Here is a 23,652-nt window from a genome sequence, read left to right on the forward strand (position 1 = left end):
CACGTGGCGCCAACGGACAACCGGCCCGGCGCTGAGGGGGAAGCGCCGCGGCGGTTGGATGCGGGGAGGCCGCGGGGCGGTGGGGTGCGGCCCCTCTCCCGGCTGGCGGCTCTGGCGGGACCTGAGCCTCCCGGCCGCGCAGGCGGGTGGGGAGCTGCTCCCGCCCCGGTCGCTCCGAGGGCTTACACCGCCAGTCGCGTTCTGAGTCGGTTCTAGTTCCGCTTGCAACAGCTTCCAGTCAAATAAAGAAAAAACTACCAGGCTGACAAACGCACTTTGAAAATCAGTCGTGGTTTGGGTGGGTTTCTGTTTCTCTTTTTTTTTTTTTGGTGTCATTGCTGGTAGCAGCCGCTGACGAGCCGAGGCTGTTACTGCTGGCCTGGTCCTGTCACGGCAGCAGGACGGGCGAGGGTGGACGTGGGCGCTGTGGCCGGGTTTTAGGGGCCTTTCGGCCCTGCCCTTGCAGGTAGGGACACGGATGGGCCGACTGCTTTGAAATCAGACGGGGTACGCGCTGGCAGGCTCAACGGGTGTGCTAATGCCGCTGCTGAGAATCATAGGAAAGCTGTGCTTCCCCCCCCCCCCCCCCCCCCCCACCTCCCCTCACCGCTGCGGTGGCTCCACGGGATTAATAGGAGCGAAAAGTAAGAAAACCTTATTTTTATCTGATGGTTTTGATGACACTACTGAGTTCACGCAGGGGCCAGCGAAGTATTTTTAAGTGGTCACATTCCTCAGAGCAGATTTCTAGCTCCAAAGGTCCCCCAGCAATGCCGCATTCCCTCTGCCCCCTAAAAAGGGGTATGCACCTTCACGCTTAAAGGCCACCGCCAATTAACTTTTTAAATTCTGGTGTCAATAGTAGGCGAAGAGCAACGTTCTTCCTTCTTCAGATAACTTCATGAGAGAATGCTGCCCTGGTACAGGAGTCTGTTCTGGAGACCAGGATTATATTATACAAGAAAAATACATTTTGAGCAGCCTAAATATGTAGATATCTCTTCGCCCCTGGTTAACTGAGGCACACAAAGTTAGCAAACATACGAGTGCATGCTACCATAATACCCTTCTCATCATGCATCAATGTTCATCTCAAGTTTCATTGGTTCCAGATATATACCCTCTTTGAGTTTTAGAGTGCTGGTTTCAGGTTTACTATGGCTATGTTAAAGTCACAAAACTGTATGATGTCACTATAGTAAGGCATTGACCTTTAACTGCTGTTGGTATTTAATACTCGATGTAATATTTGATTTAATTTGTGATTCCTATTCCCTGTATTCCTTTTACAATAGCTAGATTTGCATTTGCTTTTGCTAGCGTCTATTCAAAAGCTCACTCATGTTACTATTAATATCTAGCTTCACACGCCATCATCACACAAGTCCAAATGTGCCACTGTCTCCATGAAGAATCCTTCATTTTCTCTTGGTCATTAAAAGGCTGCAGACCAGTTAGTGATAGAAGCCCATTTGCTTGCTTGCTTTGTTTTTATAAAGCAAAAAGGCATCTAACAAATTCACATAATCAGATGTGCTTTTTCTTAGAATGAAGAAACCGCTTACGCATTTTGATTTATAAATCTGTTTTTCTCATATTGCAATTTCCAAAGCAGCAGTATTGCTAATCCAGATTCCCTGTGTCCTCAGACACCGGTACAATGTAATGCAATGTTTTCTGAATTCTGCCAAGTGCCAAGCGGTGACATAGCAAATTGAAGACCTGAGCATTTGCAAATATTGAGAAAGAGCTGTCTAGCTGAGTTTCATTATTTTGATAGAGCCATAACATGACTTTTCAAGATGCTCATTCAAATGGTGAGTTCCCCCGCAGCAACAGAACATACTCAACACCCCATAGTTTAAAACTGCATATCGAAGCATTTTGTACAAACAGTGCTGCAAGTCAAGAGGCAGAGTAAGGAGAGAGGAAAAAAGATACTCGGTGGAGGCTTAGGTGGGGACACAGACATCACTCTGTGGGCCAGGTCTGACCGCAGGGCTTGAGGCGAGGCTTAGGACGCAAGTGACATGCACAACTCACCTTTAGCCAGTGGCCTGGCTGGGCATCTCCCTCCTCTCTGTTCCCTGTGGCAGAAACAGGGGGTGTCTTATTCACCGAAACCCTGGGAGCTGGGGCACACAGGCACCAGCTGAAGGGCAAAGATGGACTTGGGTACTTTGGTGCACATAACCAAAAGTATGAGTTGAAAATCGAGATCATCACACTGTTGCTTGTGAAGAAAAGACAAAAACATTTTGTTGACCTCAGAAGATGTGAGGAAATCTCATTAGTTTTATTAGGTCATATAAAGATACGAGCCTTATAGTTTGGACTCTGGAAAATGTGCAGCAACAGCAATACTTTGACCCCAGTACATATGCCAGCATGGCGTGAAGCGTACATTAGGGGCTGATCCTGCAACCTCTGCGTGTAGTGGACTTTGGTGGGCGCAACGCTTCTTTCATTGGTGTAATTTGACTTCAAGGAAGTTACTGCTGATTTACTCTGGCTGTAACTGAGGTGAGCCTCAGGCCTCGTTTTTAAAACATTTGAAGAATATACCAAGTATGTGTTATGGTTATGTATACAGGTGTATATGCACATGGAGATGTATGTACACTATTTTTCTACATGATGGTTACAGCCTTAGTTCTGTAACTGGCACTACTACAGTGGAGTCCAAAAAGATATGCTGATTTACCTCAGCAGGGGATCTGCCCTCTGATATTCTAGTGTCTAAGAGAGGCCCTTTTTCTAAATAACTTTATTTCAAGGAAGAAATACATTTCCTATGTCCCAAGAGCATAAGAAGAAGACAATTGCTCTTCTCCAGATTTCAGACCAACATCAACTCCTCCTTGTGAGTGAAGTGTGAACGTTGCATTTCCAAAGCACGATCCTTACCTCTGCTCTCTCTCTAGCCAGAGTTGGTTTTGCACACAGGTAGTGTCCATATTTTTATCAAAAAAGCACAGAAAGCCTGGCAAGCTCCTTGTTTGCCAAATGCAGCAAAAGGATCTGCTGGAGTTCCTTGCCTCAGTCCCGTGAATTCAGGAGCACATCACAGCCTGCACTGGGGAAGCAGCATGAATAACCACAGACTGGGGAGAAAGCAGTAGCAGTCCACCAGTTTTCCTACTAATGCCCTCCCTCCCTCCCACATGCACTCACACGCACACACAACACACAAAGAGCTCCCGTGGGGACCTGCACAAGGTGCAGCAAGATGAGCGCGGAGCGAGGAGCATCGGCATGGACCTCTTGTTTCCCACTGCTGGGTGATGACTGACATCCACGGCGCTCTGCTCCTCTTCTACCTCAAGGCAACGAAGGAGGCATTTCTACCACTCGAGGCAAAGGCTGTGCTCACCTTACAATCCCTTACTACTGCAGAGGAGCTGGGGGCAGAAATGGCTTGCTGGAAGCAGCTAAACACAGCCTGGAGCGGCACTGGTTCAGTCAGGGTCTTGGTAGCTTGCAGTCTTGTTAAAGCAGCCTCTGGAAGTGGAGCGAAAGAGCGTGGTGGTGCCTCACAGGTCTGCCTCCTCTACAAGAAAGACCAGATCCTCCCTTCTCGCACAGCCAGGGAGGCTTCTTATGCTGGGGGAGGGGGTGCCCCCTCGCAGGCCATGACAGCCAGGGCATACCAAGGAACGTGGAAGGGTGACCTACTGCCCCTCTGTCACCTGAACGACAAGAAGGTCCTTGAGTGAGCCATGCAGCCATGAGGATTAGTGCGAGATGGCCTGGGATTTGCTCTCAGAGGAGACAGGGAAGCGCGTGGGTTAGTCAGCTGGGGGCTTGTCAGGGGAAGTGGTGAAGCGAGTGTGAGAAAAGGGGAAAATAGGGGTGAGCAGCAGAGCTTGGTTTGTCCTGCTCCCAGACTTAGTCAAGCAAGTCCTCTTCACTGAGGCGGGACAGAATGGCTGGTTTAGCTCATCTTTCCAGTCTCTAACCTCTGCCACTGCAATGATGTAAGATGGGGGCTGAGACTGCTAAAAGAAAGAGAATTTATTTGGTATGATACCATATAGCAGGAACTGACATTGCATCTGAGTCTCCATAACTAAGTAGCATCATTTTGGGGGATGGGACTGATAAATCCCATGTACTTCTGCTTAGAGGAAGGCAGGAAGACTCCAGGAAGAATCTGCCTCTTGGGTTGCTCAGAGAGTTGATACAAAACAGGGGAGATAGTGGTCAGGATTTTGCCCCTGGCAGCAACAGACCCAATCGCCCTTTTGTTCAGACAGAGGAGGAGTGGCAGGATTTCCTGGTCCTTCCAGGACTGGAGGTGGGCTCCCTCGCTCAGAAATGTGGCTGGGTGGGCTCAGTATTCAAAAATGAAAGCCAGGGTGATTGATAAAATGGGGTAGAAACCACCAGTTACCTTAGTTCTTAATAATTAACTGGAAGTCCTTTGATGAACTTAGTACCTGAGTGTGGAATTTGGAATTCTGACCTTTACTACATCTAGATAAACAGTGTGGCCGACCCAGTGGCTCTCTCTGCAAGCGCCACTCTACTCTCAGCAGCTCACTTCTTTGAGGCTCTCACACTTCATGCTGCAGCCAGGAGCCTGGGAGAGTCCAGCATGATTCTTCTCACCGTGCTGTTCCTTTGCATCATTTCTACCTACTCAGCCTCTGTTAAAGGTAGGTCTGTAATGGGCTTGGTTCAGCTTTTGGCTCAGTGAAGTCGTAACCAGTGTGTATATACGGATCTGTTTTGCATCAAAAATTATCACCTTTACTCATCTGTCTTTGAGTAATACAAAATGCTTTTAGTAAGTACAATGGTTTAAGTGCTTGTGACATTCGTGTCAGCAGAGGGGATGGAGGAGACAATGTTTTCAGGTGCACAGGGCCAATGGTGTGAGCCAGGAGACTAGGGATCTTGACCTTGCTTAGTCAGGACATGCTGTGGGGGCACTGACTTGAAAGGGACTATTCACACGCTCAAAAGTTAAACACGCAGAAGTGTTCTGGTGGAGCAGAGCCAGGAAGTGCTCAGGGCTCTCCAGGTTTCAGCTTCTGAGCAGTTGACTCAGCTACCCCTGAAGTCAGTACCAAGCATCCCGTTAATTTCATGGGGAGCTTGCTCTGCAATAAGTCATGAAAACCTGGATGTCTGCACAAGCCCGGGGAGCCGGGCTTTACTCAGGTGTCCTGACAAAGGTCAAGGGTATGAAATCTGGAGAGCTGCCCGCTTCAGCAATGCCAGTGTAAGAAGCGAGGAAAGGTGTCTTTAGTAGTGTCCCTTCGTGTACAACCCGACAAATTTAGAGGAACAGTAACCTTAAAACATGAGGTGGCACCTGGTTTTTAGTTTAATGAGGATATCCTCATCATGATGAGGAGCAGGGGGGGCATGCCATCCTAGGTTAAACTGTTAAAAAGTCTGTGGTGTTGCTCTCATGGGCACCTCCTTCTGCTCCCTGCAGAGGATCCAGGACACTGTATCTGTGTAAGCACAGAGCAGCAACCTTCCAGCTACTTCTGTACCCCCTTAAGATAGGAGTTATAAGGCAGAGAAGTGTGTAGGCAGTTCCTCTCCCCATGGGTGTATTTCATGAGACTGCCAAGTAATGCTTATGTCTAGACACGGACGTGCCACATTTCTGGTGTCTGCTCTTTCCAGCTTCTCCTTAATATCAATTAAGCAAAGCTCTTTCTTGATGTGAAGTAATATTTGCTTGTCACTTTACGTCCTCAGGCTACAGAGCAAACGTTTTCTCATTAATTAGTCCTCTCTTAGCTCTGTCAGGTCTCATGTCTCCCTTGTACAGAAAGATTGAGAGCTAAATTACTGTCCCAAAGGCCACTTAGTGCCTCTGTGACAGAGCTGGGATTAGGATGAGTGTTTTGCCTTTTCACCAGGCCATGCTGCCTTTTGGAAATACTGAAGAAATATTCTTTTCTTTTAAGTCAGCTTGATCAACATACATGAAACTTTCCTACTGCAGTTCCACTTGAAAAATGTTTTCAAAGAAGCAAATGGGTTTTGCTTTTTAAAGCTATCTGGATTCAGAAACAGTGGCAAATATAATTTATGAACGTAGAGCCAGCAAGTAGTTAGAGACGCACATGCTGTGCATGCCATATGTATTAATAAAAGGCACAGGACTTGACAGCTGTCTCTACTCATGCAGTGTAACCTTCTGTATTATACAGTATCATGATTTAATTATAGTCTTGGCATGTTACCCTTAATGACAGACACTTAACATTACTAGTCAAACCATGTGTTATGCACTCCACATTGAAAGCAGGCACTTCTGACCTCAAGAGAGCATGGCCCGTTGCAGTCTTCATGTCCGTCTCGCCTTCCTTCTCAGTCAGTGGGACATTTGCCATCAGCTGAAATGGCAATGGTTATATGGGCAGCAAGGATCCCAGTGCTGTGCTGAATACAAAGGAAAGAGCTTCTAAAAACAGGGTGGGTTTTTTTAAAAAAAAAGTTTTTATCAGAAAGGTGTAGGAATATTCCTTTTTAAATAGTACCGATGTTTTCTTCATGAAAGATGGCATGAAAATTTAGTTATGCTGTTTTGAATAGTGGTTCTGGGCAGTGACAATGCATCTCTGGCCCTCAGCCACCAATATCCCCCTTGCCTCTCAAACTGACCACACTGTCCAATTGTCTCTTTTGGATTGACCATTTCCACTGGGGTAAGTGCTAACTCCTTGGCAGCTGCCTTCAATACTGCCTCATCCCTGCTGCTTCTCTTATCTTGATTCACTGCTGGTTTACCCTTTGCCATCAGTGACACCAGTCTTGCAACTAAAGGCGTCTCCTTCCCTGGTTCCTGCAGTGTTTTCCACATATGAAATGGTGAAAGCTTTCAGAACCTGGTATTCTTCTAGTGTCCAGAAATACTTTGCAATTATTCATCTCTTCCATGACACTTGCAAGAAGCTGCTGCATCATTTGCTCTTCTGATTCCTTCAGGAGGGAACAGCTCTTTTGTATGTGGGGACAAGCAAATGCTACAAGGGAGGAAGAGGGAAGGAACTCTTGCAAAAGGGAAAAAAGATCTATGGCTTGAGCTGTGGGAAAAGGAAGAGAATAGGTGAAAGGTGCTTTAAACTGAAAAGGGAGAGGAGCAAAACCACAAACATCCACCTTAACTCACAAGACACATGTCTTTTGACACCCAGATCATTTTTCTTGGATGTGCTTTTCACCCACCTTTTATCTTTAGATGGGACTGTGTTACCCTCTGTGTTTAGAAAGCACCTAGTGTTTGGCATTTGTAAAAATCTCAGCTGATCCTGAATCATTATCACTGCTGTTTCTGCTGCAAATGAAGGACATTTTGAACCTGGAAGCAACCAGCTCTGAGGAACTGCAGGGAACAAGGGGTATCCCTGAAAGGTGCAGCCAACTCTGGGCAGGCACTGAGCACCTTCTGCTCTCAAGGGCAATGTAGCTTCAAATCTGAGAGGAGTGAGGAATTGGCTAGGACATTCACAGTAAACCTGAAGGAAGGGTTGTATGCCTCTTGGTGACTTTGTTTTGAAGCAGACACACAAGACATGCAAAACCAGAGGCGCCCAGTCATGCCAACATTACTGCTTCAGCCTCCATGCAAAAAAACCCAGTAGTTACAGCTTTGAGCTCTCACATGCAAACAGGCTGCTCCCCCTGGGATTACCAAATTTGCTGCACCACATCTCCAGCTGGCGTAAAGCATGTCAGTTTATTTCTGTGTAGCTTTGCCAATTTATGCAACTTGCAGACCAAACTTGGTGGGGTTGCTGTTTTCCTCAGGGAAAAGTTCTTTGAAGCTGATGTTAAGCTACTGCTATGACATCTGTGTGAACAAGGGAAGTAAGCGAGCAGAACCTTAAAAAAAGGGGGTTTGGGGCTCTATAAGCACTGCAGAATATATCCATCCAACCATGATGGAACTACACTGTGCACCTACCTAATTGGGATTTAAAATCTGAGAGTGAAATAAGAAAATATTTTGGTTTTCTTTTTTACCAGTGCAGTGATTTGAAATATATTTAACAGAGTCAAATAAAACACTGAGGGACATGACATAAATCAAGGCAGCCTGTTGATTCTCTGCAAGGGACTTTGAACACACTGATTACATTACAGCATGCTTAAGAATTTAAGAATTTGTCTGAGACATTTTGATAGATTTTTTTGTTTTTGTTTTTTGGTTTTTTCTTCTTCCTGCATTGGTCATAAGACTGAGATGCATATCCCGGAGGCAGCACTTTGTTTTTCTTAGGTTAACTCTCTTGTGAAGCTGTCATTTCTGCTCTGTACCTCCTGAACTCCATGAAGAAATTCCCAATGGATTCAGTGGTGCAGCATTTGGGTCTGAGAGGCTAGTGCCATGCTGCTAACAGATAGCACCTAAGGTCACTGTATGTGTGTTTGCTTTGCAGATGTAAGAGCACTTTGTGTACAGCCAGCTTCTCCCTTCCTTTCCTCCCCTCTATTACCTGACTTCATCAGTTTTTCTTGTGTGGAAGAGACCTTTGTAGCCATCTGCACCGAAGGAGGGAAGCCCTTGAAAGCAGTGAAAAGGAATGTTATGTATATCTTTCATGAAAAAATATTTAAATGGTATTCAAGAAGAAATTGGTTTTCCTTAGCCACAGATTTTAGGGGCATAGTTTAAATTCCTGTGCCTGAGGCTGGGTAGAAAGTTGCGACACATTCCCCACATGGGTGTGCGTGACAGAAAAGAAAGAGAACACAGGATAAAGGAAAAATGAAAGTCATTTGTATACTACAGGTTTCATTTACACTAACAAGAGTGCAACCGAATCCCTAAGGAACACTCTGAGTCCTTAATGCAGATGGAAATGGCATCATAAATTGGGGATGCAAATTGCATTTATGCTAGAATTTGGTTTTTATATCCCTTAATATACATCAATTAACAGCAGAGGCACAGTTATGTGGGCAATTATTTAGTTTAAAGAACACGGTCTTAATTATTTAATCTAAAAAATATTTTTCCAATGTCTTCACTACATTCATGTCACACCTGGGCAAGGCTCTCAATGGAAAGATTTCCAATAAAAGTGCAAGAGACGCAAGGTACAATTTCTGTTGGCTCCAACAAATTACATCAGTGCATTTCAAATTGCTAGCACACAGATTGCATGATTGATTACAGTATTTTGAGTTGCAAATAATTTTGGATTAATTTCTAATGCTAAAATATCCAAAGTAAAGAATTTTACTCTCTTTATTTAAGTGTAGAGCTAGAACAAAGGCTTTTGTGGACACTCTTATCTTAAATATATGAGATTAGTGTCAACATAATCACAAAGAAACCCCAGCTGTTCCAGTGGGACAGCCTCTGTAATCAAGGGTAGCAGGATCAGTCCCATAAATCTTCTCTTGGAAATTACATTTTTAATTTTTCAAAAGGTGTTTTCTAGAGAAAATGACATATGATGTGAGTTAGTAAATTCTAAAATGCTGTTTGATTTTGCTTTCCAAACAGGGCACACTACTGGACCAAGCTTAAATAATGACAAGCTATATAAATTTGCATACTCAGCTGAAGTGTATGTTGATCGGGTGAAAGCGTCACTGCAGAAAAGTGCAGGATACCGGATTTCTTCTGGTGTAGATGTCAACCTCTTATGGAGAAACCCTGACAATGATGATGACCAGTTGATCAAAGTTGCGGTAATTAATGCCATCAGACAACTTAAAGCATACCCAATCTTTTCTGCATTTATCCAACTGCTAATCTAATCTTGAAGTATTCGTTTTCAGAAGATGAGCTAAATCTTTAATTCTTCTCTAGTCTCCTCAACTAAAACCAGCTTCTTCGATAAGCAGATTCCTATAGAATAAGACTTCACAAGAATATATCTAACATCATAAGCCAGAACTTCAGAATATCTCATATATTTTGAAATTGCTTCATACAACTTCTATAGCTTCAAACAACTGGTGTGCAAGCACCTAGCTGATGGGCAATAGGTTGTCTGAAGTCCTCGGTTCTAGCTGCAAATCATGACATTTTGTAAATACAGCCTGGGTTTGGTACTTAGCTTTATGGTGAGTTTTTCTGCCACTTACTTCCCCAGTGGTGAGTGCTGGTTTCTTTTGAAAACACAGACACAGTAATTATGGAAGACTAAGGATCAGAACCAGAAATGAAGAAATAAAAAAAGATGTATTAGGTGATTTAGTCTATCCATTCTACCCCAGGACAGTTATAGACTGCTCTCTACACAAATTTTCTCTGCTTTTACTTTGCTAGATAAGAGATGTCCAAGTTGAAAATGTGAATGAACGTCCAGCTTCTAAAAACATCTTCAAAGGAAAAAGCGCAGAGAAGATCATTGGGAAGGAGTATCTGGAAGCTTTACAGAGGCCCATAGTCCTTGAGCTAGTCCGTGGAAAAGTAAGACCCTGCCTTTTAAAATTCAATCCCTGAAGAAACCTGAGACAAATCCTTTCTTACAGGCTTGGAGAATTCACCAATTCACTATACTCTCAGTGTTCTTAACATACCATTGTGTCCTATCTTTCTATAAGAAATACAATAGTTTAGAACAGACTAATTTCCCTGTACAAGGGGCCCTTCTAGTCCAAGCCTCTTGTGCATTGAGAACACCATACAATATGGAAGTAAACAGCAGATTAGCCACAAATACATGGGTACACATGTAGATAATATGCACAATTTCTGTGTAAGATTTGTACTGTTGACTTCAGCGAGGCCAGGATTTCATCCAAGGTCTGAAGACAGACAAGGAGATACAGTTTGTCGTGAGGGAAGTTATACCGAGTCTGTGAGGAACAGCGTTAATCACTTTAAACCCTTATCAAATACTTTAGCATGACTGCTTTTCTCACCTCTCTGGCTTGCTTATTTACTTCAGTATCACCTACAGTTTCAATGGTCTCAAGTTAATAAGCTTGATGCTGAAAGAGCTACAGCCTTTCATGTTGTGCCTCTACTGGGAAACTGTCTGCAAAAATCAGAAGAGAAGGGACAGTGAGCTCAGTGTGTGCCTGGGTTTTATAGCCTGCCCTGAGAGAGCACCGAAGCACTGTCCCACCACAGGAGCACCCATGTCCTGCTTGTAGCTCTGAGAATCCCAGTTTTGCTCAGAACAGGATTCGAGTAAAGCCATCTCCCCTTCTTTTTCCCTGCAGAGCTGCTCACTTGTCCCCTTGTGCTCAGCCTACTGCTCTGGCCAGGGAGCAGCAAGACTTGTGCCCTGGCTGCTCCTGCCTCCTCTCCATGCTCTTCATCCTCTCGTTGCTTGTTGCATTAGGCCAGCAGCCCCTCTCTCCCCTCTGCAGCCCGAGCAATGCTTGGCAGGTGGGACGTGGGCAGAGGGGCAGTGAGAAAGGAGGAAGGTTGAAGGTCACACTCCCTTTTCTCTTCTGCAGCACAGAGTGAGGGCTGTGACACCCTATCCCGGCAGGATCTTTACCTCCTGCTGTAAATAGGCACTGAGCACATACCCTGGCCGCCAGCTCATCCTACTGAATTGCAGCTGCTATCAGGCCTGCTCAGTAACTTTCAGACTCAGCCTTGTCATCAGTTTTACACAACATAAAAAGAAACAGGACAGCACTGTCTCCCAACTGTACACATCCCTAAATGAGAACAGAGGTATCAGAACACAGTCAAAATACATCTGCTCCTAATACATTAATCAGTTCACATGCTAAGATTGAGATGTAGTATTAAAAACTTGGGCTTTTTCTCAGGCAATAGGGTCCGTACACTCTTTTTATGATTTCTCTGTGGTGTGATACTTTCATCCTTGGCACAGTGATTTCACTTTCCAGGGTTGCCCCAAGAAAACACGTTGATTGTACTTACATTTCCTGAAAAAAGTGCACTTTTAAAGCACCTTGAATGCACAGTGGGAGTGCAAAGTCTTGTTACCAGAGGAGAGGCTCAAACACAACAGCTGACCCATGAAGTGCAAAGGTTGTGACGTGTTTGACACATCATTTAAGTAATTCTAACTGTGATTTACCTGTGATTCATTCTGGGTTTTTGTAACCTGTGATTAAAGTGCAACAGATATTATGCCCCTGTGGGAAGGGATTATCTGAGGGTTATGCAGAAAAATGACTCACTTGTGAAATTATGTAAAGTTTCCCATTTCCATTCTAAATTCTCTTTAATTAACTGGAGGTAAGATGCTCACTGTTCTGAAACTGTACTTAGGTACAGCTGAAGCCTGAAACGTTTCTACTGGTATTGGCAGGCCCTGCAGCCCCTGGAGTTTGCTTAAATAAGGGCAACAGGTCCAGTTCAGCTCCCCAGTCACAAGAAAGTAAAGTGCGTTTTTCTAGAGAGGATCCTCAGTTTTCCTTTTTCATTTAGCCAGATCTGTTATATGATTTTTTTTTTTTTTTATATTCCTACAGGTCAAAAACTTCTACTCGTATCAAAATGAACCAGGTTTTACTCAAAATATTAAGAGAGGTCTGGCTAGCCTTTTCCAGCTACAGCTGCACTCTGGTGCTGCCCGTGAGGTATGGTGCTATATCTGGCAAGATAATCATCATCAGAGAAACAGGCAGAGCCCAGTCTGCTCTGAAGGGCAGACCTGTTGCTCCCGCTGGCTTCAGAAGGAATGAACTGTGACAGAAATCAGCCCTTTGATGGCATTTGAGGTTGGGGACATAAGGACAGTCTTCTGAATATTTGGTGACACAAGTCAGGTTGCTGCAATTAATGTAAAGAATTGGTGAAATCCATTGGATTTAAAGTGCTTTTATCAACTCAGCAGAAGTTGGTAATTAACCATCTTCAACCAGGTCACTATAAAAGAATTATACTGATGTTTAAAGTTGGTTGATTCCTGAGCTCGATTCAATGGATTATGCCATTTCAAATCAGAGTATCCACACAAAGTTAGCAACGGTTTACTGCATCCATTTAACCTGTGTTACATTGTTAAATTTCCACATCTGTCCACATGAGCAAAGCTGGAGTTTAACTCAAATTCTTGAGTATAGTGCCAGCTGCCAGGTGTTGCCTAAATTTTTTGTTTAAACACTGTTAGTTTTCTTCATAGCCATCTAATGAAAAGTACCCCTGCCTATCCAAAGCAGGTAGGTAGAAATGCTGATACCTTCACAAACAGTGCAGTATCTCAGGTACCGGATTCCAACAGGGGAGAAAGTGGTTCCTCCTTGGAAGGTGTTCAGGGGTCACCAAGATAAATTCAAGAAATTTTCCTAATCTAACTACTTTTTCCAAGGTGGACATATCTGGGAAATGCAATACTACTTACCAGGTGCGGCAAGATCAGGTGACTAAAATAAAAGCCCTGGACTCCTGTGAAATCGAAAAACAAGGATTTACCAGCCACAACCAGGTATGATTTCTTTAACAAAATAAAATCTGTTCTGCTTACGTAAAATATATTCTTAGTAGCTATTACTCATTTTCTCAAAAGTCCTTTCTTGCATTACAGAAAGCAAATCCTACATGTACATTTTGTAGTACTACTAGTACAAATTCTACATGTAGTACCCATGGGGAGAAGAGGGAGTGGATTCTCATCTTGTGTAAACTACCTTGGCTCAGCTGACACTGAGTACAGCACACCAATTTGCATTACTTTCAGGTATCATCCATAACACAGTTTCTATGCAGCACTTTTGTCCTGGCTGTACTAAAATTTTAAGCGATGTGAGACTTCTTTTTAATTTGGAGGATAATACTAGATATAGTCACACACAGTCTTAATGAAAACAGTAATGTTTTTCCCAGCTGCTAAGTCACAGCTTTTAGTGTACACTGTAAATGCCAGGCAAGATGCTGACTCCTGAATGGAGCCCAGTCAGGCTTGCCTGGAAGGTCAAAGGCTTCCCTAACGCACAGGTGTAACATAGGAGGTGTGCCGCAGAGGTAACTGAAGCCCTACTACAGCCTGAATGGTCTTCCACTCCTAGTAAACGTCTTTCTAAGCAGTTACTACTGAGTGCAGGCTGGACACGTGCTGAAGGCACTGTGATTCTCCACATCAGAAACTGACCTTTCTTAGCTCAGAGAAGTACAAAGGTAGCACACGCTCTGTTAACAGACCATCTGAACACAATGACTGAATTCCCGATTTTCACACTTGTCACAAATCTTGTTTACAAACAGATCAAGCAAGGTGGCTGGCTTTGCTTCCCAGGTGTGAACATGACAATCTTATTTACAAGACATTTCCTTGGAAAAGCTTCTCATGTTATTTAAAGTGTATTTTTAACTAAATGTAGTACCAGCCATTTTCTCAGTTGCAGGCTGCTCCATAACTTCCTCCCCTCCTCCCTCCTTTTTTTTTTCCCCTGGTACATACTGAATTTGAAACACATGGTGTAGAAGTGAGCATCTTCTTGTTGCAGAAGAAATTCTTGAGAATCCAGTTTATAGGCTTAGCTTGAGATGTTATCAACTCGCACGCACCTTCCTCATTTGGCTCTATTTTATTACGAGTTTTGCCCTGATTTGGGACTGCGAGCTCTTTGCCTATTCTGTTGTTTATTGATCAGCCTTTTTTTCTGGCTTATTTTTTAATTATTTTCAGATTTTAGATGTCAGTACAAAAGCCACATCTGCCACAATTTATGTGCTGGAAGACGGTTTCATTAAATCCATTAAGGCAGAAGAAAATTACGTTTTGCTTCTAAACTCCCAGCGAAAAACAGGTGCCAAAATAGTTTCAAAGTAAGTTGGGCAATTTGACTGTCATTGAAGGTAGCAGGGCTAGTGGTACAAGTCAGGTTATATGTGTATGTCTTAGAGCATCAAGGTCTAAGGCTGTAAATTCTCCAGGTAAGGACTTAGGTCTCTTCTGTATTCATATGGTACCTAGTCCAACTGCAAGTAATAAATAATGGCATTCATAAGAAATTAAGTGAAAACAGACGGAATTGGCCAAAACATTTTAAGCAACACATTACTTCTGTAGGCTTTCTGTGTCCTCTCATTTCTTAAGGAATACTTCCAATGGATCTCCATTTCTAGTATGTGAAAGTTCAGAAGTATAGAAAACAAAATCTGCTGCATAGAAAGAAAACAACCATGAAACCTAGATCTCTGTTAGATTCCAGACTCCAAAACACTGGAAGTTTGGAGATACACAAGATAAATCATTTGGGCATCTCCTTATTATTATGATAATAAAAAAAATGTACATTGAAAATCTCAATTTCCAGATGTTGTGTACAAATATATGAAATATTTCAGAATGTATATTGTTACTGAAGGCTGCTTACCAGGTGCTATAAATTCTTACTTTAGAAAGTCTATTATTTGGGTATTTTATGCCACATACCTCTAGCAGTAATTCTGCTGGTGTCAGATACCTCTGTTACCTTAAAAAAGCCATAGACTTGCCACATTCTGAACATTTTAAAATAAGACCTCAGTAAGTCTGTGTTCTGTATTTTGGTCCGTTCCCTCTTGCCATGATTGCTCATTTCTGCTCTAACGGTGTCTTCACTGTATGGATACACAGGCAGAGACTGGAACTGAAGTCAGTACAAGCTGGTCCCGGACTGATTGCTGGGAAGCAAGTCGCCAGTGCTATCAAGACCTTGGACCCAAATTATATTGCTGTGCCACTAGTAGCAGAGCCAGTCAAATCCGAATGCAAAAAGTGTCCTTCAGTAAGTAAACGGGCTCGTTGGACGGCGGGTTGGTTAGCTGAGCAGAACAAGTATGAAAGAAGTTTCTGCCCGAGCAGCCCACTAGGAAAGAACGAACGTAAAACACGCCCTGGAGTGGGGAGCTGGGTAGTGATGCAGTGGCACTCTACCACACAAGGGTGTTTAAAGATCCATATCTAAAAGTGTTGTCTTTCAAAGATTGTGTGCAGTATTTCGCAAGAGCACTAGAAAATACAACACCCTTTTGTTTTATCTTGTCTTTGCCAACCTCTGGGAAATGACTTGTAAGATGGTTGGCCGGTGTTTATAAACAGTTCTATCATGGAGGAGCTGAGCTGCTCCTAGAAATTAAAGGTAGTTAGCCATTCCTTAGGCAGGCTAAATGTTTGTTGGTAATATATAGCCTTTTCTTACTGCCTGACCCTGAAGGAAGTCTTTATTTAAAAGACTTTATAGGTATTTTTTAAGTATAAAATGGAGCTTTAGCATTCTTGGCAGGTCCAATACTGTTCTTATTTTTCCCCTGGAAAAAAGAGCCAAAACTTTGGCTTTTTGTATTTAAGATATCTAAAGACTACTAAGTGCTCAGTACTATAAATGCATCATCTTTTGTTTTACTGGTGCTATTCATCATACATGAATATAAATTGATACAGTGATTGTTAGCAAACAGTTTTAGTGCTATTACCAGTGTGGAATTAATTTAGCAGTAAATGAGAACATTAATTTAAAAATTAATATTCTCTGCCAGTTTTTGATATGCAAGATAAGGCTTCTATTCAGCAAACATAATTTTAATCCTCCAGAGATACTCCTTATGAGCACAAATACCTTATTATATTGGAACTTGTGCTAGTTATTTGAAAGTAGCATTGCACTGTAGTAATTTATCTTGTTTAAGGCTTGTTGAGCTGTGGAGAAGATAAAAAAATATGTTGGGGGAAATGAAATAGAAATGATGCTGCATGCGTGCTGGAGCAGTTATGAGCAGGGAACATCAAGGGATCTTAAATGGAGCAGAGACAGGTGCTTTTCCCCTGATTCTGCCTGTTGGGGTCTGTGCTGACCAATTTGTCACTTGGAACCGAGTTTGTCTTAATAGTTATAGAGATAATTTCCAGACCACGATAACAAACACTGGGTATAATTCCAGAGCACTGCCTGTGGACTGAGCTATGTCATAATAAACCTAATGGCATGATGAGAATGAAGTCCTGATTTCTCACTGTATTTTACAGTAACTGCTATGAAAAGATGGGGTCTATAAACAGAACACTGTATCCAAAGCAGCAACATAACATATGGTACTTATATATCATAGTATACATCAATGCCATAATGACATGGTATGCCCTACAGTTTTACGTTTTCAAAACCCTTTTTTAAATCACAACAGGTCTTATGTCTATCTTTATGAAATTGCTAAAATAACCATTACTATCCCCACTTCATGGATGGCAGCACTAGCTTCTGTGAGGTTGTGGACAACAGTTACTTTAAAATTAGGCCTAGATGTCTGTGTTTAGACATCATAAAGCCCGCTCTTTTCAGAAGAGCTCATGGTCCTTACTTCTTTTTTATGGTCATGGTTCCTACAGGAACAGATGGTTGCCCCTTCTGAAATTGAGGTGGGTTTGTTCTGTCTTGTGCAGCCAACCTCTGTAGGTTGGTAAAGCAGCTGTCAGGCACTGACATTCAAAACCAACTCCTGCCCTTAGTTTAGGACCTCTTGGTTTGGCATGAATTTTCCTAGAGTGCTCACAGGACCTCTGGTCTGATCTCTCTGTCAGAGAGACAGAGATTCGTGTCTGAGCTCAGCTGAGTTGCCATGTGGAAGTGCGTGCATCTGTGCCTGAATCATTGGGATATTCAATCCAAACTGCCTGACATTCACATCAGGAGAATGAGGCCCCTCGCAAAGGTCAATTATGAATGCTGTTTTTTAAAGCCATGGTCACTGCAGGAGACAGCAGCTGCTCCTTGTAGCAAGTGAATGGTTAGAGCACCCCCCGAAAGAGGGAAAACTTGTTCTCCACTGTGTTTCACTTGAGATGACTCCAGCTTGCATCTCCTACCTTGCTCGTCTCTAGGGTATGGCCTAAGCTGACTCAGAGCAGCCCACACCGCTGGGCTCTGCACAGGAGAAAATGGAGGATTAATGGGGTTAGAGATTTTTTGCCGGACTATGGTGCAACTTCAACAGGGGGAATAGAAAGTGCCCCACATGTTCATCCAATTTCAGCTTACAATAGCCACACTGACCTTGGTGCAAAATCCTAATCACCAGTTGAGGTTAACAGACGCATCTGTGCCTTGGAACACAAGCTCCTCCCAGCTGGTCATTAATCCTCAGGGAATATCCTATGTCTCAATCACTGTTGCCTAATTATTGTTTGTTACAGTTGGTGGAAGTTGCACTCTGTACTGAAGAATGATACTTCTATTTGCCAGCAAGTTCAGGTGTTATTGCCTAATACAAAACCCATGAAGAGGGGAAGTATTTTAGTAAAGGCCAAATGGGTGCTAGTGTTATTTCCCACTCGGGAAAACTTCAGTAAACCCTGCTGCAAAGAACAGCTGAGTTTTCACCAAGGAATGTTCTTGATAATCTGAGATAACAGAGGCAAAGGCAAGTGAGAGAGGAAAGGTCAAAATACCTGTACCAGCTTCTTACAGGAGTGTATCTGGAAGGACAGATATAAGTTCCTCGGTACCTTGTTGGCTCGTTCAGGTCAAAAAATGTGGTGTGTGAAATAAATACAGCAACAACATATGAAGAAGCCAATACCTGTTCTAATACCACTTTACCTTTCATATTGTACAATAACCACAAATCCCTCCCCATCTTATGCAGGTTTATGAATAAGAAATGGGAATTACTTACGGGACATGTACTCCTGTTCATGAAAAGATTTGTGAATTGGGGATTGTGCGTCTGCCAATTTAAAAAAACTGATTTAGGAGAAAATGGGAACAGAAGGCAAACATTGTGTTCACCAGAAAGCACAGTAAATCTGCAACGGAATTCACTTTATTCCAGTTACAGTATAAATAATCATGTTTTGTTCCAAAGCAGATTGCATTTAAGGCAATGTACATTATCAGGAAAATACTAAAGTCTTGGAAGAGAGACAGCTATAGTAACGTTTCAAAGATATTTGTGCTGGGATATCATAAATTAAATAATAATTTGCCAAAGGATCAGCAATCTATTGGATTTCATCTAATTTGAGCAATAGCTGGCCCACATATCTGCATTTAGTAAGTCTCATTTGGAGAGCTGAAACCACAATCTGACAGATTTGACATAATATGCATTATTTTGCAGCTTTCTGAACACTGGCAGAGCATCAGAGAACATATGTATCCTGAAAAACTTTTCAAAGCTGAAGCAGCAAGAAGCTTTTTGTCATTCATTCAGAACATCAGAAAAGCTACGAAAGAGGAGATACTGCAGATTATTAGAAGTGAAAATAAAGAACTTCTGTAAGTCATCATGAACAAGTTTTCAAAAGGCTTAAGTTCCTTAAAACTGCAGAAGGGCAAATTGCACGCAAACAGATTCAGTTCTACTGGTGATACCCTAGCAATGCAAAACCAGTATATAGCACTGTCTACAGGAAAACTATTTAAAAAGAAAAAAAAAGCTGTGTTTGTTCTTGTAGCATAATGTATTTGCAGCACACTGTTCAGACACCAAGATTGTATCTCCAATGCAAGGCAAACATGCTTTGTAGCTTACTCAAAGGTTCTCATCCCAACTGCTCATTCTGAAACATTCTATAACTTGCTCTTGACTTGCCCATTTGTTTCCTTCAAACGGAAATACAGCAAAGAAGGGGATGGTTCATGCTTGATATTTTCCTAATATCAGAGTTTGGGTGTCAACAGTTTGTGCATCTACCCTTGGGAGTTGGAAAGCATCTCTGAGTGCCACCGTACAGTCAGGATCTTTCAAACAAATTATAGCAGTTGGTAACAATAGAGATAAACCTGACGGTAATTCAGGTAACATAGAAGCCTGTTCTCTAGGTGCTATTGTGTATGTAGAAATAAACCCCTTTTTTTTCCATTTTCAACCTTGTCCTGCAAACTTCAAGACATTCTGGATAGTTCTGGGGTTTTAAAATAATTTTTTGGTCCCATATTTGCATAAATTCAAGTATTATTATTCATAGATATGAATAATTTCTCAAGTTCATCTACCATTTTGAGGCAGAAGAATTCAGGGACACAATTTTTTCAACAAGAGTAAAAAATTCTGTCTCTTACCTGTAATGAAGAGATCTTCCAGTACATTAGCTTCTTTCTTTCTATATGCAGCAAAGTCTTTTTGGTATTTTCTAGCTCATTACAATTACATTTCCACTTCTTCGCAGTCCGCAGGTAGTGGATGCTGTAACCTCTGCTCAGACCCCAGCATCAGTGGAGGCCATACTGGAGTTTCTTGACTTTAAGGATACGAGCACTTCTGCCCTGCAGGAGCGATTCCTGTATGCCTGTGGATTTGCTTCTCACCCCAATGAAATGCTCCTGAAAACTTTAACTGTAAGTCAAAGGACAAAACAAATACAACAGAGTTAATAGTCTTGAGCATTATCCTTGTCAAAAGGGAAGGGAAAAAGAAATGACTGTTGCTGTTTCCAGTTTTCCTTTCTTTATCCCTTCCAGGGTTTCCTTTAAGTGTGCTAGTAGCATATAGCCTGGAAACAACAAAAATTCATAGATCCAGACTGGAAGTCTATTTACTTTATAAGATGTTATCGATATCTACTACTTGGAAAACAAACATGATTCTAAGTGTTACCGAAACAATTTTTGGATTGTTTGATTGTTGCCTTATCAATGTCCTGAAACCATGTAATACTCTTCTTTTATTCTTTAAACATAGCTTCAAAATGAATCTACTATTTGAGACACCGAATGTAACTCAAGGGGAAAATGGCAGTCAGTTATTATATGTAATGATATAGCAGTGCTCTGCTTAGCCTGAGCCCTGGCCATGGTGGTCATCACTGCCTTTGCATCACACTAATGTTCACGGGAAATGAGGAATGGTACTTAGTCCACTACAGACTATGGTTCATCATATTTAGACAGAGAGACTAACAGCATTGCTTTTGCATAACAGGCTAAGTTCAAGGGTGATATCACGGATGGACAAATCAGAGAAACTCTTGTCATTGTCATGGGAGCGCTCATCAGAAAGCTGTGTGACAGGGAAGGCTGCAAGCTTCCAGTGAGTATTCGCTCTTCACTGCTTGACAGATTGTGGTCTGCAACACACGTGAATTATCTGTGCTGGTGTTACTGGGAGAGCATGAGAGACACGGGAAGCCTATTCCTGCCTGTTTTAAAATAAGACCATAATCTCCTGTGTTTGATAGAGAGAGGATTTTTTGTTATTAATGACATCTACTTTGCCAGCTTTATGCTTTAATCTGGTCTCTTCCCATTTATGTGGATTTCTCCCAGTTTGCCCTTGTTTGTCAGAACTTTTTCTCACTGCTTAATCTGTCAGCGGAAGCAGTACTTGTGCTTCCTTGTCCAAAAGCTTTGCACATCCTCAGAGAAACACTAGCAAACTCAGTGTCTATTTAATATTTGCAATCACCTTAGGTTATTTCAGCTTTGTGAAGAAAATTAATTGATTCAAGTACTCAACTCTGACCCACACATGCATAGAACCACCCAGGGGGAAGGCTACCACCTTGACCATGGATTGAGTAGAAGCTAGAGATAGAGGATGAGGACAATCAGACAGGGCACTGCTGCCTGCTGGATCTGTGCTGCTTGGGATTGCAGCACGCTGCTGAAAAGACACAGAGCAGCTGAATGGCCCTTAGGAATCCCTTTTTCCTTCCCCTGTTAATTGCCAAGCACTCTTATTATGTTATGAAGCACTGAAGAACACTTCCCTTGTCTTTTTCTCGTGGGGACGTGTTGGCCTCACAAGTAAGAGCTGTAAAGTCCTCGAATCAGGGCAAGAGCATCTAGCAGAGGATAAATCTATAGAGCAGGTGCCACTGTGGCTATAGCCACTTTGGTTATGCTTGAAGGAAGACATCGACATAGAGCTTACAGATGACACCTTTGCTAACCCTATGCAATGCTGCTTTGAAGCAAAAACATGCTAGAGCTGAGCCCTGCCCCTCCTGCTTCTGCAAGAGAAAAAGGTAGGCTTACGATCACCATTTAAACATGCTGTTGATTTCCTTTAGGCTGTTGTGGAAGCTAAAAGGCTGATTCTAAATAGGCTGGAGAAGGCTAAAAAAGATGACAATGTGAGGATGTACTTGCTGGCACTGAAGAACGCACTCCTTCCTGAAGCAATTCCACTGCTTCTGAAGTACGCTGAGTCAGAAGAAGGGGCCATCAGCAATCTTGCTGCTACTGCCTTGCAGAGATATGATCCTTCTTTTCTCACCAAAGAGGTAAGAAAATACACTGACCAAGAAAAGAAGTGCAAGAGACTGTATTAAACATGAAGTATAAATGAAGAGTTCATTTGACAGTCCCATTCTTTTTAAGGATGCCCCACGTATGGTTTTTTTACCACCAGGAAATGATTATACACACTTCAGTTCCAGCCAGAAAACTCTATACATTCCTGCTTGGCAAATCCCAGCTCCCAGTCTGCCAGTGCTAGTCAGCCTTTGGTTCCAGTCACACACAGCCATCGAAGGTGTCAGGCAGTCTGCAGGGAAAACTGGGCTCCCTTTGCAAGAGCACTGCCCTCTCTGTGATGTACAGGAGACATTAGGAACGCTTGGGCACCTGTGTAACCCCTGCTCTTCCTTGCACTTTCACACAGCCAGGGAGAATGCATGAAGTAAGAGAAGGGTAAAATACCTGCATCTTACCTTGCAGCCTCCAAGAGTAAGAGAAGACATACATAATAGCTGAACGTGAAGTCCTGCCTCTGCTGCATTACCCTGCATCCCATTTCATACCTACTGCTGCTCTGCAATGAACATGCTGGAGGGCATTCTGTCAGTGGGGCTACATGCATCTCCATGCAATTATCTGTAACAAAGATGTGTCACAACCTTCTCAGGGACATGAGGCCACCACAGGCACTATCTCAAAAATGAAAATTGCCAGATTCTCGATTCTTTTAAAGTACGGATTGCCTTAACAATCTCTCTCTTGACCTTACCAGTACCACGGTATTTTGACCTTAGTGCTCCTACTTATTTACAGCCCTGCTGTGAAAATCAGCATGGAAGGCTGTATTTGGACTGTGGCTGAGAGAACATAACAGATGCCCCACTAGCCCATGTGGTCACTGAGCTATACATGTCTCATACATTCCAAAAGGACCATGAAAAACAGGGTGCTGAAAATACATCCTTGTATATTAGCCTTAGCTATGGAGCTAGCTTAAGCTGATTTTATAAACGAGATTCCAATCTGTACTTTGCTCAGTCATCTATGTGAGCACTGGCTGAGTGATCTGTTTCCTGATCAGGTGAAGGAAACAATGAACAGGATATACCACCAGAATCGTAGAGTCCACGAAAAGACAGTGCGAACTACTGCAGCTGCTATCATCTTAAAGAGTAACCCATCCTACATGGAAGTGAAAAACATCCTGCTCTCCATTGGTGAACTGCCTCTGGAAATGAACAAGTACATGCTCTCCATGATCCAAGACATACTTCACTTTGAAATGCCTTCAAGGTACATTAAGTTCAGTATAAATAAATACAGCTCATCTTTACTTCTTTGCAGAAACCCAGAGAACACACAGGTTCTCATGAATTACTACTGTAAAATTTAAGAAGAGTACAAAAGGATACCTGATTTTTATGTCACTTTTAAGTATTGATATTTCAGAATAAATCTGCATTTCAATGACATTCATTCAAAAGCTATTCAGAGGTACAAATAAGAATTAGGCATCTAACTTGCATTATTGTAAGAAATGTCATCTGTTGGTCTTAATTCTCCCAGTGGGGCCTTTGCTTTTATATTTTAAGAACCAGAAAAATTTTAAACATCACAGCACTAGAATGAAAA

At 42.5% G+C, this 23,652-nt stretch overlaps 1 protein-coding gene across 1 annotated transcript in view; it reads left to right on the forward strand.

The window, feature by feature from the left end:
- The first annotated feature begins 385 nt into the window (after positions 1 to 385).
- Positions 386 to 23,652, forward strand: part of LOC104362425 (microsomal triglyceride transfer protein) — a 32,628-nt gene continuing 9,361 nt past the window's right edge. The window contains exons 1-13 of the mRNA XM_032988403.2: positions 386 to 466; positions 4,481 to 4,658; positions 9,482 to 9,669; positions 10,253 to 10,396; positions 12,391 to 12,498; positions 13,230 to 13,346; positions 14,547 to 14,686; positions 15,480 to 15,630; positions 18,959 to 19,116; positions 20,010 to 20,178; positions 20,762 to 20,869; positions 21,852 to 22,064; positions 23,102 to 23,313. Of these exons, the coding sequence (XP_032844294.2) occupies positions 4,598 to 4,658; positions 9,482 to 9,669; positions 10,253 to 10,396; positions 12,391 to 12,498; positions 13,230 to 13,346; positions 14,547 to 14,686; positions 15,480 to 15,630; positions 18,959 to 19,116; positions 20,010 to 20,178; positions 20,762 to 20,869; positions 21,852 to 22,064; positions 23,102 to 23,313 (1,769 nt within the window). The 5' untranslated portion in view covers positions 386 to 466; positions 4,481 to 4,597. The remainder of the gene's footprint in view (positions 467 to 4,480; positions 4,659 to 9,481; positions 9,670 to 10,252; positions 10,397 to 12,390; positions 12,499 to 13,229; positions 13,347 to 14,546; positions 14,687 to 15,479; positions 15,631 to 18,958; positions 19,117 to 20,009; positions 20,179 to 20,761; positions 20,870 to 21,851; positions 22,065 to 23,101; positions 23,314 to 23,652) is intronic.

Source organism: Tyto alba, unplaced genomic scaffold (assembly GCF_018691265.1).
Source record: "Tyto alba isolate M040663 unplaced genomic scaffold, T.alba_DEE_v4.0 Super-Scaffold_6, whole genome shotgun sequence".
NCBI lineage: Eukaryota > Metazoa > Chordata > Aves > Strigiformes > Tytonidae > Tyto > Tyto alba.